The 19,033-nt window shown below is 59.5% G+C and overlaps 1 protein-coding gene across 1 annotated transcript; it reads left to right on the forward strand.

Moving 5' to 3' along the window:
* Window positions 1–449: 449 nt before the first annotated feature.
* Window positions 450–13,008, forward strand: KLHL36 (kelch like family member 36). Its single transcript, XM_039226608.1, has 5 exons — window positions 450–578; window positions 2,912–2,990; window positions 7,398–8,471; window positions 9,805–9,962; window positions 12,281–13,008. The coding sequence occupies exons 2-5, from the start codon at window positions 2,928–2,930 to the stop codon at window positions 12,834–12,836; spliced, it is 1,851 nt and encodes a 616-aa protein (XP_039082539.1). The 5' UTR covers window positions 450–578; window positions 2,912–2,927; the 3' UTR covers window positions 12,837–13,008.
* Window positions 13,009–19,033: the final 6,025 nt, after the last annotated feature.

Raw genomic sequence — 19,033 nt, forward strand, 5'->3', positions numbered from 1 at the left:
GGGAGGATGTGGGGGGGTGGGGGGTGGGGGGTGGAGGAGGGGCTGCGGCTGAGGGTGGGCGCTCCGGCCCCGCCCCCTCCCACGGCCGCGCTCACCGTTCCCCCTCCTCCGGCCGCGCGCACCGCCCCCTCCTCCTTCGGCCGCGCGCACCGCCGCCTCCTCCCCCGGCCGCGCGCACCGCCCCCTCCTCCCTCCTCGCCCGGCCGCGCGCACCGCCCCTTCCTCTATCTGGCCGCGCGCACCGCCCCCTCCGCCCTCCCCCGGCCGCGCGCACCGCCCCTTCCCCCCTCCTCCCCCGGCCGCGCGCACCGCCCCCTCCGCCCTCCCCCGGCCGCGCGCACCTCCCTCCCGCCCTCCCCAGCGCAGGCCCCGCCTCGGCGCAGGCTGAGCCCACCTCCTCGCGGCCGCCGCCATTGGCCGCGCGCGCCGCCTCCGCCCTCGGCCTCGCACTTCCTGGCGGAGCCATGGCTGCGCAGCCGGCCGGTCCCGGGGCTCCGGCGACCCGGCCCCGCCGCCGCGCCCGCCCGGTCCCGCCGCCGCCGGGGTTCCCCGCGCCGCTGCCGTAGCGCGCCCTCCAGGTGGGCCTCCGCGCGCGCCGTCGGGGGGTGGGTCCGGGGGGTCGGGAGGGCCCCCGCCGCGCGAGCGCGACCCCCGGCCGCGCCGCCCCCTCCCCCTCCCGGCGTCCCGCGGTGCTGGGGGGGGCGCGGCGGGAGGGGGAGCACGGAGGGCCGCGGCCGCCCCCGCAGGTGAGACAAGTGCGGCCTGCGCGGCCCGGCGCGCGCGGCCCAGGTGAGTGTCCCCGCGTCCCGCCGTGGGCGCCGTCCCCGCCGCCGCCCGACTCCGCCTCCCTCCGCCCGCTCGCCGCCCGCCCAAGCCTGCCGGGCGGCCGTTGTGCCGGCAGTTCCGCCGGGGTGGGGGGGGCGCGGGGGGGAGCGTGCGGGTGCGAGCGGGAGACCGCGGCGGCCCCCAGACCCTGCCCGCGAGACCCGGGGCTGGTGAGTAGCGGCAGGCGTCCGAGTCCATTTCCCGATCGCCGAGGTCCGGCAGGTTCAGGGTGGAAACCGGGAGGCAGCGCGGAGAGCAGGCTCCCGGGGGACCCTCCGTCCGGACGTGGCCTCCGGCCCCATGTTTACTAAGAGACTTTTTAACGCGGAACTGGGGATTGCCGCTGCGCGTGCAGATGGCCTTGACCCCTTCATGTGCTTCCAGAAAGCACGCGAGGCGGCTGACACCCGCGCTCCCATACACATGGGCCCCAAACCACTTGCCCCGAGACAAAAGGAGCTTCCACCAAGAGTACTCTCGCCAGAAATCCTGGCCTAGAAAAGAACGCTTTTAGCGCCGAGAGCAAACGTGAGCTTTGGCTAGTGGCGGGGGCGGGGTGGGGGCGGGGTGGGGGGAGAGCAGGACCTGCTGCTTTCTGGGGTGTGACCTTGGACGGGCCCCTCTACCACCTGAGCGTCAGAGTCTCAGAGGGTGAAGGTAAAACTTCTAGCAGGTCTTGCCGGAATATTGATTCCCTTCCCTTCCCTCTTGAACCTCCCATCAGTCCAGGGGGGGTCAGAAGGGACAGGGGGGTGGGTACAGCTGGCCTTTGTCACAAAGTTGCTAGTTCGTCCAGAGAAATCTAGCTGTCCTTTCCTTTCCCCCAGGGAACTGGACAGGATGGATTGTGCCCAAATTTGGAGCCCCCCCCACCCCATCGTGTGTTCCCCATTATCTTGACACAATGTTTACATTCTGTGACATTGTTCTTTATTAGCCTAGGCTGTTTGTTCAATGTGTAACAGATTGACTCTTCCCAACTCAGATAGCAAGGGGAAGAAATCCCTCCTTAAACCCAGCAGGTGACTTGTGCCCATGCAGCTTAAGTCCTTTCTCTGTGCTCCCACACACTCCAGGTCCCCCAAAGCCCGGCTCTCTACTACTGTCAGTGAGTTACTTGGCATTTCAAAGCTGGAAGAAACTTGAACTTGTCGGATAGAGCGGCCCATCCCGCGCACTTGCTTACCAGATCTAGAGAGGGGAACAGAAGCGATCGGTTTTACACTGGGTGGTCCAGGCAGGGCTTAGGCCTCAGCAGAGGTTTCCTGCCTGTGGGCAATTTGTTAGTTCCTTTTGTTTTTCTTTTTTGAAAGGCCAGGCAGGGTAGCTTAGGGGTTGAGAGCAAGGAGGCCTCCCTGGTTTGGGGTCCCAGCTCTGCAGCTCTTCCTGGCTGTGTGCCCTGGGCAGTAGCGTTGGCCTCACGGGTTTTTTTTCTGGGGGGATTAAATCAGCGAAGACACAGGAAGGCACTTCAAGGAAAGTACCTGTGTCGAGAATGTGGACGTGTTTTATATGAGGCGGTCACCACTGGGTCACGGCCCTGCCTTTGTCATGGTATTTTGAAAGTCAGGTGTTCTCAAAGACTGGGAGGTCTTCAGCGGGGCTTCGCGGTGCCGGGCCCCTGTCTGTCCACTTTTGGGGGCTGGACGGACCCAGGTTTGATTCCCAGCCATTTACTAGCTTGGTGACCTGGAACTCCAGGTCCTCATCTGTACAGAGGGATGTGACGTTCGCCTGGCTGAGTAGTTGCGGGGCTTCAGTGACACAGCACAGGTAAATCCCTTGGCTTGGTTCCAGGTCTACCGTTATATTTTGATCCAGCCAAAGGCCGGGTTGAGATCAAGCCTCAGAAGGTAGGTATTCGTTGGAGGTGGGCTGTAAAAGCCACGATGTTGTCAGATTTTAGTTAATAACGGAACAGTGGTAAATGCTCTATCTGCCTCTAACCACCTGACTTTTTCAACTCAGCACTCAGCGTAAAAGGGTTCTCGATAGCGCACCTTCTTCTCTCCGTCTTTCCTCCGCGTGATTAATGGATGACCCGGGGTTCGTTATTGCACACTCAGAAATCTCGTTCTCGTCCTAGGGCTGCGATCTCTTCTATGATGGAGGGAAGCCGGCAGACGAGAGTGTCCCGGCCGTACAAGATCAGCGAATCCTCAAAGGTCTGTGAATGGTCGCTCACCACCTGTGCAAGTTGCCCAGAACGTGTGGTATTTTTCTGATGAGCTCAGTCCTGAAGGACTGACTTTCTGTTGGTGGTGGTGGTGTTGGCCTCCTTAGCAATGAATGGAGAGGTAGCACGGGCCCGGGGTAGGAAACATCCGAAACCCAGAGCCGGGGCGCGGGGGACATTAGAGATATACCTTGACTCGCTTGTTCTTTGCCTCAACTCAAAGACGTGGATGGGACAGAAGGAGAAAGCCATGGGACGTGTGTCCCCACCTGGGGGCTCAAAATCTCCAAGGACACATCCATGGACAAGCCGGCATCCGACCTCACAGTCGGGGCCCCATGTTGCATACCTGGATGTTAAGGGCCCAGAGTCTTCCCCCACTCGTGGCTTTCTGGGACCCTGGGAGCCAGTGAGGGTGGGTTCCCCAGGGCCGGCCTACCTACCTGTGTCGTGCTGGCCACATCAGGGTCACCCTGGGAGAAGCTGGGGGAGGGGGGAAGGTATCTAATTAGAAATGCATATACCCAGCCCCACCCCAGACCTACTGAATTACCGTCTGAGAGCAGGACCTGGCAATCTATACCTTCAGCAGACTCTAGGCTACTATAAATAAGGACAGAGGGGACCAATTTGCGGGCCAGTCTCCGTCCACACCTCTTTTATAAATATTAGTAACGTCTCTTTTTTTCTTTAAAAAAATTCTTTTTATCACCCTTTTGCTTTAAAAGTGGCCCTTTTGGAGATTTAAATTTTACAGTAACCTCAGATCACACATTTTCAGTGGAGCCAGTATTGCCCCCAAGGGGGCAAAATTGGTTTGGGGGGGAGTGCAAAAAGAATTCTCTTGCTTGTGATGCCATACACACAGGTCACTTACAGATACACAGAACACATGCGGCGTTAGAACTTCACGGGCACCGTTAGGATACAGTGTCTTCAAAGAAGACTGAAAAAAGGTGAAGGAACACTCGTTTAGGAAAAGGGGCTTGCGAGCAGCCTGGAGGTTCGAGGGCAAAACGGAGGTTTTGCAGATGTGCATGAAAGGAGAAGGAGTTAGAATTTTCAGGAGAGGTGGGTTCTCCGCAGAAATGGGCTCCTGTCTCCGAGCTACCCAGAAGGCTCTTGCCAAGGCCGGCTTTATCTGCTGTGAAGACCCAGAAAGGGACTGACTCAAAGAGGCTTTGTGGCAGAACCTGGATGCGGAGACAGTGTGGCTTTCTGAGCGTCACAGCGCTAGAAATCTTTGTCTCTTAGAGTTTGTTTCTGTCTGAACCTATCCCTTGGTTAGATCGTATCTGTGTTTCCGGATGGTAAATGTACCCTGGATTTGCTAGCCGTTAGGCACACCCAGGTAGCCAGCCCCCGATGATAACAGAGATGACCAAGCCCTCCAGCCCCAGTCCCCGGCTTCCGGGACTGGGGCTCTGTCTGCCCTTGAACTTAACGCGAGTAAGGCTCTTTTCACTGGTTACTGTGCCTCTGAGGTCTGCCCCCGCGGCTGTGTGTACGGGGTAAGCTGTTCCTTCCCGGTGCCGGGGGCTTCCGTTGGAATAGCCATTGCTGGTGTGCCTGGTCTGGAACGTGTTGATCCATTCTGGTGGTGAATCGTGTTTTTGCCTAAAGCGCTCCGTACGTGCTGCATTAGGGCTGGGTTCGCTGCTGAGGGCCTGCGTGCCTTCTCCCACCTTGCCTTGCCTCCGGGGAAGGGCGCTGAACTAGGATGTGAACGAATGGAGTTCATACCGACCAAGAATGTTGGGGTCGAGGCTTCTAATTTTTAGGAAACGCTGCGACTCTGTTACTGGTGTCCCTTTGAAACTGGGAGGTCGTGCTTGGGGTTTTTTGTCGTCGTCGTTCTTTGTTTGTTTGGAAGCTTTCATTGCTGCAGCTCCCCTAAATTACCCAGAAACGGGTGAAGAACGAAGTGTGCCTACTGAGCACGGAGACCCAGTTTTAGAAACAGGGGCCGCTCTCTCCCCTGGCCTGGCTCACTGGCGCAGATGTGCCCTCCGCAGCTGTCCCCAAGCCCCGCCCCCGCCCGGGGGGGCCGGTTTCCTCTTCACACGGCAGCTGGGGGGCCCTGTGTGCACCCGTGTGAGGGAGGTGGCTCCACCTTCCCCAGCAGCTCACAGACCCCCGGGGGGTCCCCCTGGTGCCCCTCCCTTCCTGGGGCTCTGAGCCATCGCCCTCAGGAGACAGTGGCTGCTGTAGTGCGTTTATACTGCCTTCCTCAAGTCCACACCCGAGAGGGGCCCCGGGCCGGTGCGGGTCGGAGCCCAGAGCGGGCCAGCCGGGCGCCCTCTGCCTGTGACCAGAGTAGACCGTGCGATCCATGTGTGGAGCCTCCGAGAACCCGCCCCGGAACGTAAGAGCCATGAAGCCTGGCTCTCTGCGCCTGGAAAGAAAGGCCGCTTCGGGCGCTACCTGTTTGGGGTCCTCGTCAGTCGGAGGATGTTGCCGGCACCTGGAACCCGGACCGCGGGGAAGGAGAGCTGGGAGGAAGGGGAGAAGGCAGTGGAACCGCAGCAGGGGGACACAGGTCGGGAAGTGACCTGCGGGGACTCGGGGACCTGGCGCTGCCCCCACAGCCGCTCACACCGCCCGAGCCCTCAGTCCCCCCGCCCGCACCGCTTCTCCCGTGAGGCCCAGTGCCCAGCCAGCCCCCTGCAAACACCCTCCGGTGGACCAGCTACCCCAGGATGTGCTCGGACAGCCCGTGTCTTTCTGTACTGAATTTCCTGGTGTTTCTGCGCAGCGTGTGGATCCTGAGCCCCCAGAGCCTGACTGGTCTTGGAGACGCCGCTGCCTAGGGCTGACGTGTCCTTGTATCCTCCAAAGCACGTGGCCGGCACACGACAGCCCGTAAACGTCTCCCGACCTAGATCGCGTGAATTGATCCATTTTCAGTGTTTGCATTATGTCATTTGTTAACTCCCGTGCTGTATGGCGATTGAAAGTTCGGGCTCTGAAATCAGAGCCAGCCGCAAATACCAGCCCTGCCTCTCGGTCACCAGGGGGCTTTGGGCAAGTTTCCTAGAAGGTCTCTGAGCCTCGGTTTTCTTCATCTGGGAAATGGACATGATTTCAGTCCTTCCCTTGGAGGAGGGTCCTCGTGACCCACAAATGGGAGAGCACATATCCAGCGCACGGTGTGAGATTCGGATAAGCCCTGCCCTGGGGAAGAGACCATGTTCCTGCACTTTCCTGATTTCTCTTTTCTGAAAGTGGGACCCTGGGAGCACCTTAGTCGGGATGTGTCGTGGGAGTCTCTGGACCCATCAGTAGAGATGGGAGTCTCTAGCATGGCTGGGCGCTAAGCATTTTCAAAAGCCCGGGGAGAGCAGTCTTCCTCGGTGCGAGGCCTCGGTGGGAAGTGATTGTCCTGAGCTGTCGTCCTGTCTCCTTGACTCCCCAGCCGGAGCGGCAAACGCCTCATCCTCTCTCGTGAGAGCAGGAAAGGGGGGCTCTGAGGTTCCTCATGCCTTTCCCAAGATCACACGGCTAGCAAGGAGCAGATCAGGGGTTCAAACCCACGTTCTGTCCAAGTTTAGAGGCCATGCCTGAGCAATCTCACTGTCCCTACAGGAAGGAAGTTGCTAAACCTTTGTGCTCAGGACCCACAGGAAGAAAGAAAGGGGGTAGGGAGAGAAAAAGTAAAACTTCCAGTACTTGTATTTAGAAAGAAGAAAAGAAAGAAAGATGAGCGAGGAAGAGAGATAAAGTTTTTAGGGATCGTATTTATCAATAAAGAAGGCGGGAAGGAAGGGAGAATGGTAAGCTTTTACAAACTGCAGGTGATAATGCCACTTTTTTTTGTTTATTTGTTTAAAGATTTTATTGGTGGGGGAGCCTGGGTGGCTCAGTCAGCTGAGCATCCGATTTGGGCTCAGGCCAAGAACTCACGGTTCCTGGGTTCAGGCCCCGCATCGGGCCCTGTGCTGACAGCTCGGAGCCTGGAGGCTGCTTCCGATTCTGTGTCGCCCTCTCTCCGCCCCTCCCTGCTTGCACCGTGTCTCTTTGTCTCTTTCTCTCTCTCTCTCTCTCTCTCAAGGGTAAATAAACATTAAAAACTATATAAAAAAGATTTTATTGGTAAGTAATCTCTACACCCACTGTAAGGCTCAGAGCCACAACCCCGAGATCAAGAGGCTCCTGCTGCAGCGGCGAGCCAGCCGGGCCCCCTTTGGGAATTGGCATTTGCAAAGAAAGAAGGAGACCTGCAGTGCGCTCGCGCCTGTTCCCTGCCGTGCGCTCTGAGTCGTCGCTGCCCACTTTCCTTTCTTTAGGTGCTGGTTGTGAGGCAGGGGCTGAGACCAGGACCCTGCAGTGGGGGGCGGGGGGGGGGAGCCGCCAGCTTCGGTCCCCGCCCCGCCCCTGACCGGAGCTCTCCGCGCAGGTGTACCACTGGGCCGAGCACTCGACCACGGTGCTGCAGCGGCTGAACGAGCAGCGTCTGCGCGGCCTCTTCTGCGACATCGTCCTGGTGGCGGACGAGCAGCGCGTGCCGGCCCACCGCAACCTGCTGGCCGTGTGCAGCGACTACTTCAACTCCATGTTCACCATCGGCATGCGCGAGGCCTTCCAGAAGGAGGTGGAGCTCGTCGGCGCCTCCTACATCGGCCTCAAGGCCGTGGTGGACTTCCTGTACGGCGGCGAGCTGGCGCTGGACGGCGGCAACATCGACTACATCCTGGAGACGGCGCACCTGCTGCAGATCTGGACGGCGGTGGACTTCTGCTGCGAGTACCTGGAGCAGGAGGTGAGCGAGGACAACTACCTGTACCTGCAGGAGCTGGCCTCCATCTACAGCCTCAAGCGGCTGGACGCCTTCATCGACGGCTTCATCCTCAGCCGCTTCGGCACGCTCTCCTTCACGCCCGACTTCCTGCAGAACATGTCCATGCAGAAGCTGTGCGCCTACCTGGGCAGCAGCGAGGTGCAGCGCGAGTGCGAGCACGACCTGCTGCAGGCCGCCCTGCAGTGGCTGACGCAGCAGCCCGAGCGCGAGGCGCACGCCTACCAGGTGCTGGAGAACATCCACTTCCCGCTCATCCCCAAGAACGACCTGCTGCACCGCGTCAAGCCGGCCGTGTGCTCGCTGCTGCCGCGCGAGGCCAACTGCGAGGGCTTCATCGAGGAGGCGGTGCGCTACCACAACAGCCTGGCGGCGCAGCCCGTCATGCAGACCAAGCGCACGGCGCTGCGCACCAACCGCGAGCGCCTGCTCTTCGTGGGCGGCGAGGTCTCCGAGCGGTGTCTGGAGCTCAGCGACGACACCTGCTACCTGGACGCCGAGAGCGGGCAGTGGGTCAAGGAGACGCCGCTGCCGGCGCGCCGGAGCCACCACTGCGTCGCCGTGCTGGGCGGCTTCATCTTCATCGCCGGCGGCAGCTTCTCCCGGGACAACGGAGGGGACGCGGCGTCCAATCTCCTTTATAGGTATGACCCCCGCTGTAAACAGTGGATCAAGGTGAGATTAAAGCCGGATTCTTTCTTTACTCTTTGAGGACTTTCGGTCTCTTACCCCAGCCTTGACTGCCCCCTTCCTGCTTCCTGCTTCCGGACGGAGGGGGGTGTGGCCAGAAGGGGCGGGCCCCGGAGGTCCCGCCATGCCCCCAGCCCGCGCCCCGCCCCGCCCCGCCCCCCGGCCGCCGCGCAGGCGCAGTCATTGCCTTGTCCGGGGCGGGGCTCTCTAATAGGACCTTCTGCGGCGGGGGAAACGGTCCACGCCTGGGCGGTCCCGTCGATGCCCCAGCCGCCAGCCGCGTGTGGTGACTGAGCGCTCAGAACGTGGCCTGCGGCACCGAAGGACCGAACTTTCTATTTTATACCCTTTTAACTAATTCACGTCCAAGTGTAAATGGCCGTATGGGGCGGGGGGTGGTGCCGGCCCAGAGATCTGACCCAGGGTTCCAGCAGTGCCCCCCCATCTGAGAGTCTCCCCAGAGCCCCCCCCCCCCTTTGGGAACGGTCTGGAGCTGGTGGTGGCCGTGGCCCAGCAGGCGTGGGGACTCCTGGCCGGCGTGGGTCCCTCCCCGCTGGGCCGAGTCCCCGCCGGGGAGGTCCGGCCGGGCCGGGGGGGCTGGCGAGCCGCCGGCAGGGAGAAGGGGGTCCTCCTCCCCCACGACCCCCCCTCAGAAGTCAGTCTGTCCTATGCTCGCACCTCAGCGCTTCTATGTAACCGGGCGATTCTGTCTGAGCTCAAAACCCGAACGGGCTCCGAGGGTCCCTCTGTTTCACCCTCACAAATCGGCCCCCCCCCCCCCCCCCCGGCGCGGACGGCAGGACCGCCCCCCACAGCTCCGCAGGGCGGCAGCCGGCAGGGCCGGGCTCCTTTGGGACCGTGCTCACGCCTGTGTCCTGCTTGAATTATTTAAAAAAAAAAAAAAAAAGTTGAGCCCTCTGCTTTTCAGTTTCCTGGTCGCCCCTTTCTGTGCGTTCGCCCGGTAGCGAGCGGCGTCAGCTCTCGGGGTCGGCTGGGGGAGGGGCACGGCGGGAGATGGAGCTTTGTCCGAAACCTCTAATCCAGCAGCTCTGGATTCTGTGTTCTGCGGATTCGATCCGCACGGTCAGCCTCGTGGCAGACAGGTCGGGGACCGTGTTCTCTGTCCCCTTCAGGGGGGGCTTGCAGCGTCCCGAGGCTTCTGTCTCTCGTCAAGGTTGACTCCCCGCCCCCACTCGCACTTGGCCGCTGCCGGGCCTTCCCGGGCTCCGCGCGCCCAGCACGCGCTGGGGAGGTCGGGGCCCATGCGGACGCTGGCCGGGTGTGGGGAAGGGAAGGTGCAGGTGTCCCGCCTCCGCAGGTGGCCTCCATGAGCCAGCGCCGCGTGGACTTCTACCTGGCCTCCATCGAAGACATGCTGGTGGCCGTCGGTGGCCGGAACGAGAACGGAGCCCTTTCTTCGGTGGAGACGTACAGCCCCAAGACCGACTCCTGGTCCTACGTGGCGGGCTTGCCAAGGTGACTGGGGGGCGGGGGAGGGGGGGCCGAGTCCCCAGACGGGACGACTTTGGGGTTCCAGTCATCCACCTCGTTTACTCGGTATTTTGGCCTCTGATTTCAGGAAAAGCCTCCTGGCTTGTAAATAACCCTGGGGAGGGCGTGGCGGTGACAGGTCAGGGGACAGACCACCCAAGTGCAAGTTCGCCTCTGCCGCCAGGACGGAGCTCCCTCGGTCTTCGAGTCTGTGCTCTTGGGCTTGAGGGGGAGAGCGTCAAGCTCAGATAACGGGGCTTTGCCGAGAGATGTCCCTGAGCGTGGGCTGGGGTTGGTCCTAGTGGTGACAGAGCCGGGACACGAGCCGGTGTCTTTAGGCTGTTCTCCCTCCGTCTGTAGGCGGGCATGGTCACACTGCCCTTTAGGGCTGTCGGTGAGGTGTTCCCGAGGAGCCCCCCAACACGGAGCCCCCCCCACAGCATCCGGGCGCCCGGGGCTCCTCCTCTTTGGTTGCCCGCGTGGACGTGTGCTCTCGGGGTGCCGACAGGCCCCACAGAAGGTGCTGGCCACGTACTTAGCAGCTCCCCGTGGCTGAACGGGGAGACACGTGTTCTGAACCATGCGGTCTTGGGCGCGTCCCCGGAAGCCGACGGGTGCGCGGTGTGAGCACGTGGTGCCCCCACTCGCCACCACCTTCGTGTGGAGGTTCTGAGGAGCCCGTGCAGCGGTCCTTTGATGTCTGGGATCGTAGCTGCTGGTTACCACGCGTCCCCTCTGGCTAAGGCTTTATGTGACGAGTCCTGATACACACAGGGACCTGGTGAGGTGGAGGTGGGCACCCGTGTAATCTGTCACCCAAACCGGGGTGGCAGTGAGCAGGGAACGTTAACTGTAAATGCTGACCCTGCAAAGGCAAACCGGGGCTACAGTCTCCCTAGGTTTAGGCACTTTTTTTATCATCCCCTTTTACAGATGGAGGAGTGAGGCTCCGTGATCGTGATGAGGGGCTCTGTGGCCATCCCTTTGGGCCGCGGCTGCAGTGATTCCTGTGCCTACTGAAACAACCTGATTGTTTCTTCCTACATGGGCCTTAGGTGCCCGAGGTGCCGCACACACTCGTGTGTGTGGGTAAAGAGACCTCCCGGGGCTGTGGCCCCAGACGCTCCCTGTCCCGGCCACCCGCCTCCTCCTGCAGCCAGGCTCCCACACTGCCTCCCTCTGTTATGTCACCTTTGTTTGCACTTGGGTTCTGTTGTTTCCTTTTTGGTCTTTATATAAATGGCGCTTTCTTATTTTTTGTTTTAATGTTTATTTTTGAGAGAGAGAGAGAGAGAGAGCGAGCATGAGTGGGGGAGGGGCAGAGAGAGAGAAAGAGAGCGAAAGAGAGCGAGCATAAGCAGGGGAGGGGCGGGGGGGGGGCACAGAATCAGAAGCAGGCTCCAGGCTCCGAGCTGTCAGCACAGAGCCTGACATGGACCTTGAATTCCCGAGCCGTGAGATCATGACCTGAGCTCAGGTCTGACGCTTAACCACTTGACCGACTGAGCCCCCTAGGCGCCCCTGCATGGCACTTGCTAGAGAGTTTTAGGTGTACAGAAAATTGAGCAGAGGCCACAGTTCGTTCCTGTGGACCCTCTCCTCTGAGCTCACGTCCCCCGGCGCTACGTTTGTTACAACTGACGCACCCAGGTGGCCGCATGACCCTAACCGAGGTCCAGGCGCTAAGGGAAGGCTGGCTGTGTCCCCTGGGCTGTGGGTTTGGACAAAAGTAGGGGTGTGACTCCACCCTCGCATGTCATACCAAGTGGTTTCACGGCCCTGCGAGCCTCCCGTGCTCCCTGCGTTCATCCCACCCGGGCCCTGAGCCCCCGACAACCATGGATTTGTCACTGCCCTAGAATGCCACTGTCCTAGTCTTTCCCAGAATCTCACAGAGTTGAGACCGTACTTTGTTTCATTCCTGTTTGCTGTATACTTTGAAGAGGAACCGATGAGGGCCTCAACCACACAGACCTGTTGTTTTTAGCACTTAGGGGAGGGATCGGCCTTGTAATTATCCCCATCCGGACTCGCAAAGATGGTGGGGGGGGGGGCAGGCACAGCAGGGGGGGGGAGGCGCTCGCACCCGCCCAGCTCTGCCGCTGCCGCTTCCTGGACGGTGGCAGCTGCCGTCTGCGAAGCGCACAGGGGGTGCGCGCTCCCCGCGTGGTCCCCTCAGGGTCCCACAGCCCCCCTCCTGCCCCCTTCCGAAGAGGGAAAGCGCGGAGCCCCCGCGCGGGGCGGCCCAGCCTGGCGCGGCGCTGAGCCCCCTCTGTGTCCCCGCCCATCCTCCGTCTCCGCAGGTTCACCTACGGCCACGCAGGCACCATCTACAAAGACTTCGTGTACATCTCGGGCGGCCACGACTACCAGATCGGCCCCTACCGCAAGAACCTCCTCTGCTACGACCACCGCACGGACGTGTGGGAGGAGCGGCGGCCCATGACCACGGCGCGCGGCTGGCACAGCATGTGCAGCCTCGGCGACAGCATCTACTCCATCGGCGGCAGCGACGACAGCATCGAGTCCATGGAGCGCTTCGACGTGCTGGGCGTGGAGGCCTACAGCCCGCAGTGCAACCAGTGGACGCGCGTGGCGCCCCTGCTGCACGCCAACAGCGAGTCGGGCGTGGCCGTGTGGGAGGGCCGCATCTACATCCTGGGCGGCTACAGCTGGGAGAGCACCGCCTTCTCCAAGACGGTGCAAGTGTACGACCGCGAGAAGGACAAGTGGAGCAAGGGCCCCGACCTGCCCAAGGCCATCGCCGGCGTGTCCGCCTGCGTGTGCGCCCTGAAGCCGCGGCTGGAGGACAAGAAGAAGAAGGGCAAGGGCAAGAGGCACCAGGACCGGGGCCAGTGACCCCGGGGACCCGGCCGCAGGCGCCGCCGGCCCGCCGGAGCGTGAGGACCGGCAACGACTTCTCCGTAGCGTCCGGAACCATTATGTACTTCTTAGCAGCCTTTTTTACTTTTATGATTCTTGGTATTTCTATGATATCACAGTAACCGATTAAATATTCTATATAGTTTTACGTATTATCTTGCTTGAATAATTACACCAGGGCCCAGGCAGGACATAGACCCTCAGGTCTGTACGCACCCCCGAGGACGCCCCACCCCCACCCCCGCCGTCCCCCCTAGAGTCCCTCGGGGAGGGGTCACGCAGGGAAACTAGGGGCGGACCCCCAGTCCACGCCCCCTCCACTTGGCTGAGCTTTTACAAAACTCAGACTCCTGGGCCCCACTTCAGAACTATCCATTCTAAAACTACCAGGAGTGGGGGCGGAGGGGGTGCGGGGAAACTGGATTTCACCCCGTTCCTGGGATGACTGAGCACTGGCCACGTACAAGCAGTGGCCAAGGTCAAGTGCATCCGTGTTTATGAGTGGGGACACAGAGACCCCGACGGGGTGAGTGGGGGACCGAGTGACACTCACTGGACGGTCAGGCAAGACCCAAGACCTCTCAGCAGCGAGATGCTCCCGCCAAGACTTGCCGATCGGGTAACTTGCTTGTGAGTAAGCCCATTGTCCTGATTTCTAAAAGAGTCTAGGTAATCAAGAAACTAAAAAAAAAAAGGCAAGAGACTCTTTATAAACATTTTTTTCTGTAATTTGTGCCTTTTTCCCCCCTGCTTTTATTTTTCCTGAACCCGCTGTTACTTATATCACTGATGTACTGAGCCCGCAAAGTCTATGTTCCTCTCTCAGGAAAGAAAAAGCCGGCATCCTCGAATTTGCCATGGTTTTCTGTGGCCTGACGCCCACGGGAGCCCCTCCGGGAGCGAGCCAAGCACACGTCGCTCCCCGAGGAGGCTGTCAGGTACCCCCCAGCTCAGCCGTCCGCTGCTCAGCCGTTTTGTGCTGCCGGGCAAGTTCTTTAACAAGTACTGGCGGACCCCTCGCTCGGGCGGCAGGTCAGAACGGCGGGCCGCGGCCGTGTCAGTCTGTATAAGCTATTAACGCACGTTCCGCCCCTGCTGGAGCCGTGTGACCATCCTGTGCGGGTCCCTGCAGCCCTCACTAACGCTGCGCGCCCTCGAAGGCAGGCTGGGGACACACGGATGACGGGAGGGTAAGAGCGTGCTCGGTTTTTATCGCAAGCCGAGGGAGGCATTCGTGATCGATGCCTCAACAAAGATCGGACTGCAGAGATGAGAACACCTCACGATGTCTTGTCATCCTTGACGTTAGACTATGAATCTCAGTTATATCCTTTAAAAAAAAAAAGATTACCTCCTTTGTCCTTCTTTTCCTTTCCCATAAAGGATTACTGTGATCTCGAGCGGCTTGGGCCTTGAAAGTTTCAGTGCCTAACAGTACCCCTCTGTTAGTGGGGCGAGCGGTCTGCTGATTTAGCTAGTTCAGTGCACGTGGAGGTCCCTAGAGGCTTGTTGAGAGGTTCTGCAGGGATGCCAACAATCAAATCAAAAGCCGGACACTCTTCTTGAAGCTCCACAATACTTCGGTGTATTAAAGGCTCTGAGAAGTCCCGCATTGATTAACTTAGCATTCCATCAACCCAGCACTTCCAAGCTTCATTGAGCCCGAAACCCTTTTCTGCCTCCCCTCTAGAGTGGCCCTCCACAAAATGTGTTTTGCCCAACTTTGGGATAGCCTACCCCCTTCCTATTCCAGGAAAGATTTCATTATTTGCAGACCCGTTAGGAGGCATGGAACACATGGTCTTTCCTCCCCAGCTCAGCCTCACTCATGAACAAAGAGGTGGTTGGTTGTTCGACCAGATGCCAGGGGCAGGCGGGGAAGAGCACACAGATTCCACGTGTGCTCTGGGGAGCAGGATGGCTTTGGCCTTGGGAAGAGGAGAGAGAGCCATTGGTTTTTAGCGTAAGCCAGCTCTTTTATTTTTGACTCCCAGGGCATGTGCCCGGAGAAGGGCACAGTGGCGGTCGCTCCGATTTTCTTGTGCCCTGAGGAGTATGTACGGTGTCCTGCACCAACTCCTTTGTGACCTCAGTCTTGCCATCCTGAAGGCACTTTGCCATTTACCTGGCTCACAGTCTAATGCTATTAGCGTTGGGAGCGTTCTCTGAAAGGTAAGCGTGATAAGTTGTTTTTCATAAACTAACGTCACATAACTGGGGGTGGCCTCCCTGTGCTACGAAGGATTTTGGAGCCCTTCGTCGGGGTCAGTGGGAAAGCCTCGTGACCGAGGAACGGCACAGCGGTGGGACCCACGACAGCCGTCCGAGGTGTTAACGACGGAAATCGCTGCGCCCTGTGCAGTCCAGCTGAGAACGGGAGAAAATGCCCCCCCCCCCCCGCCCGCACCCCTGCGGGGCGAGGTCCCCTTGCAGCTGGCCCTTGGGACTGGTGGGCGGCCGCAGCGACACAGACTGGGTCCCTGGGGGCGGCCACCCCGACGCCCACCCAGCAGCACCACGTCCTGTCTTAGAGGACGCCTGGATCCTGTCGTGCGATCTTTCCAAATAAGTGCGGTGGGCTTCCGTGCGGCTTTGAGGGGTTTTGGTTTTTCTCGCTTTGGAAGAACTAGAGTTCTGAGCTCACAGTCCCTGTACGTTTTGAGTTTGCTCCTCATCTGCCTGCGAACCCTGTTTGCTGAAGACCTAAATGTGACACCAGAAGGAAGGAATGTAGAAAGCGGGGTGACTTACTGTGTTCTTCCTGCCGTCGGAGCACACGGGGCTCGTCTTCACGGCTTGCTTGTGCGTGAGGCTCACTCGGTACTTTCCAAGGGTTAGATGTTAAGCGTTCACATGCTCACATTTTAGAAAGGCGGCCGGACTCGCATGTCTTGGTCCGAGCAGAAAACCTCGCGTGTGTATTTATATTGTGAAATGCCCCTCCCTTTGCTTCTTAATGACAAGGTGACCTCTTAGTAGAAACCCCAGAAGCCAGCCCTACGAGGTGTTCAGGGTGGGGGTGGAGGGAATAGAGCCCGCCCTCTGAGGCCCAGGGTCCCCACTCGGAGCTGCACGGGCTAACCTGCGGTTCCGGGTCCCTGGCCCCTAAGCCAGGGGCTTGCAGCGCCGTGGGAAGTGGGGGACCTCCGCCCCCACCCCCTCCCCCTGGCAGAGTTGTCAGCCTTGAACTTCACCCCGGTCCTCCGTGGCGCGTGGCAGGGCCACCACCTGCCCGAGGGGTACCTCCCGGGGCCTTCTGTCTCTCCGAGCTTTCGAGCTTTCGGCTAGAATCTCAGACCGCGGGCCCCGCCCCGGGACGGTTCATCCTTGGCGTCTCCGTGGACTCAGTGTCTTCGGAGGGGAGGGGACAGGCGGGTCCTAACGGCAGGGTAAACCGCTGGGGTGTCAGGCAGCTCCACGGGCACCGGGAGGTCCTGCCCTGCACGTCAGCCAAGCCTGGCAGTTTTTCAAGTTTTTTGAAGTGTTTTGGTACTTTTTGATACCGTTTGCTAACAACCTCGGGAGTTTCTGGCCTCGCTCCCCACCCCACCGCCCTCCCTGGGCTGGCCCCTGACAGCAGACGCCCTGGGGTGGGTGCCCGGACCCCGCCTGCCTCCGTGGCTTTGTCTCGGATCTTGCTCTCCTCCGTGGCTGCCCTCTCATCGACAACTCTTGAATCTTGCATGGTCACGCGTGGCCCCACGTGGCCCGTGACTGTGACCACGTAGGCCCAAGGGCGCTGAGTTGCCAAGAAGACGTCCTCACCCCCTTAAGCCACTGTCGCATTTCTTCCGAAGCTCCTACCTCAGCCACGTGCACAGAGGTGGAAACGTCCCCGAGGACTGCTCCGGAATCACCCGTCTCCCAGGGGTGGGGCTCTGCTCACTGGGCCCTCAGCCACTCACCTCCACCCCTTCTTGTTAAAGACATTTCACCACGAAGTCTGTAACCGTGAGCCATCCTGCGCTTTACAGAATTACTGCACTCGGCTCGGAGGTCCGGTCCTCACTTTTTTAACATGAGTAGAATTGGTGGGCTATGAGGGGGGGTGTTGAAGTGTCAAGAAACCATCTGTTGGTTGCCTTCGTTAAAAGAGGTAAATGAACGTACAGATTGAGTGGCGGGGCCCGGCCAAGGGGGTAACCCTTCTACATCCGTGTTCTTTGAGAAAAGGAACTCCGAGTGACCTGACGTCATCGCCACAGGCTTGCCTGCATCGGAAGGGAGACTCCAGTCCTTTGGGGTCACTGAACTTAGTCACCAGCCTCCCCTCCCCGCCCCCGTTTGAAAATCAGTAAGATACTTGGCGATTAAGTAATTCACCGATTAGGTAATTCACTGGGTATGTTCTGGCTACTAATGTCACCAACATCTGTAATTGTATGCGTGTGAGTGAGTGTGTGTGTGTGTGTGTGAATTTGTTGCTTTTGTATTTGTAATTTTATGACACGTGGAGGTCTTCTTCTTTACCTCTTTTTCATTCATTTTCCGCACGTTGATTTTTTTTCCCCTTTGTTTTTAATGCCATCCAGAGTATTCGATTCTCAAAACACATTAAAATGGTTTGCCTGCTGGGGTATGGTTTATTTTATAACTACACTCCCAGTCCTGTGTGGTTATAGCAATGATCTCCGGGCCTGTGTTCTCTGCCTGAGTCAAAAAGAACCCCTTGCATGTTGAGCCCAAATATAATTTGGAAATTAACCAGGCTGCCCTTTAGGACTGGGGGAGGCTGGGGCGTTTCTGTGCTGCTTTCATTCTGCTTCTAATTACTGTATTTTGCCAGGAATTTCATTCAGAGCCTTGATTGCAGCACCAAGTCCTGTGACCTGAAATGAAGCCATTTGCTTAAATTTGTGTCAGTTGGGGAAATTTGATTAGAGAAGAAAAACAGAAACCCAGGGAAAGAAACATAGCTGATGGCGTGCAATGTATTATCTTTATCAGAAAAATAGAACGTTTCTGTGAGAACAGAGTTTGCTCTATGTCCCGTGGGCCCAAGAAGAAGATGTGGCCCCCCTACCCCTCTGGGGTTTCACAGGCCGCCTGCAGACGAGCCCGGTCACGCTTGGGAACACCTTTTCCCTGTGCCTTTAGCAGTTCGGCACCCGGAGGACGGTGGGCGGGACCCGCGCGCCCATCACACCTGGAACCTGAACTAGAATTTGCCTCTGAGCCCGTGAGCCGCCCCAAGCGGGCCCCTGGCCAGCAGATGCCACACTCTCACTGCTGGTCTCTCTCGCCTTGGGTTCTCTTGAACCCAGAACCTTAGACAGGGCAGGCGACTCATCTGGGGAGGGTCCGCAGGAAGCTGGAGTGAGACCGGAAGGAGGAAGGGCTGGTGACGAGGAGTCTTATCTGCAGCGGAGTAAGAAACCACTTCCAAGCAGTGGCTTTAAATGATAAGCATTTACTTTGCAGCGTTGACCGGGCTCCGCTAGGCAGCCCCACCCTCCTCCCCGGTCCCGCCCACGGCCAGGGTCAGGTGTGGGTCCTGGAGGCTCACCGCGAGGTGGGGCTCCTCCAGCACCCCGCCCTCAGCCCGTCCTCCTCCTGGCCCCCCACCCCTCCAGGCCCTTCGGCCTCTCTCGCTGGTTTCCCCACGTGGTGGCCTGGCTGCACCCAGATTTTCTCACATGGCCGCCAAGGACTCCCAGACCCCACGTCCCGAGTTAGCAGCTGCACAGCCTCGCCTAACACAGACCCGGCTCCTTCCGTTCTTTCAACTACTCGAAAAGGACCACCACTCGGGGCGTCGGGGTGGCTCAGTCGGTTAAGCGTCCAACTGTCCGTTTCAGCCCGAGTCACGATCTCACGGCTTGGTGAGTTCGAGCCCCGCCCGCATCGGGCTCTGCGCTGACAGCGTGGAGCCTGCTTGGGATTCTCTCTCTCTCCCAGTCTCTGCCCCTCCCCCACTCACACTGTCCCTCTCTACAAATAAGTAAATAAACTTAAAACAAAATTAAAACTGGGGACAAACTGGGGCGCCTGGGTGGCTTAGTCGGTTGGGCGTCCGACTTTCGCTTGGGTCATGATCTCGCGGTTCGTGGGTTCGAGCCCCGCGTCGGGCTCTGTGCTGACTGCCAGCTCAGAGCCTGGAGCCTGTTTCAGTCTGTGACTCCCTCTCTCTCTGGCCCTCCCCTGCTCACGCTGTCTCTCTCTCTCTCTCCTAG

The sequence above is a fragment of the Hyaena hyaena genome, unplaced genomic scaffold (genome assembly GCF_003009895.1).
Source record: "Hyaena hyaena isolate Hyena2069 unplaced genomic scaffold, ASM300989v1 scaffold_1, whole genome shotgun sequence".
NCBI lineage: Eukaryota > Metazoa > Chordata > Mammalia > Carnivora > Hyaenidae > Hyaena > Hyaena hyaena.

Excerpts from the sequence above, each read along its gene's own strand:
- KLHL36 (XM_039226608.1), top strand. The coding sequence starts at position 2,928 with ATGATGGAGGGAAGCCGGCAGACGAGAGTGTCCCGGCCGTACAAGATC. Across the intron at positions 2,991-7,397 it reads AGATCAGCGAATCCTCAAAG|GTGTACCACTGGGCCGAGCA; the intron begins GTCTGTGAATGG and ends CTCTCCGCGCAG. Across the intron at positions 9,963-12,280 it reads TACGTGGCGGGCTTGCCAAG|GTTCACCTACGGCCACGCAG; the intron begins GTGACTGGGGGG and ends CCGTCTCCGCAG.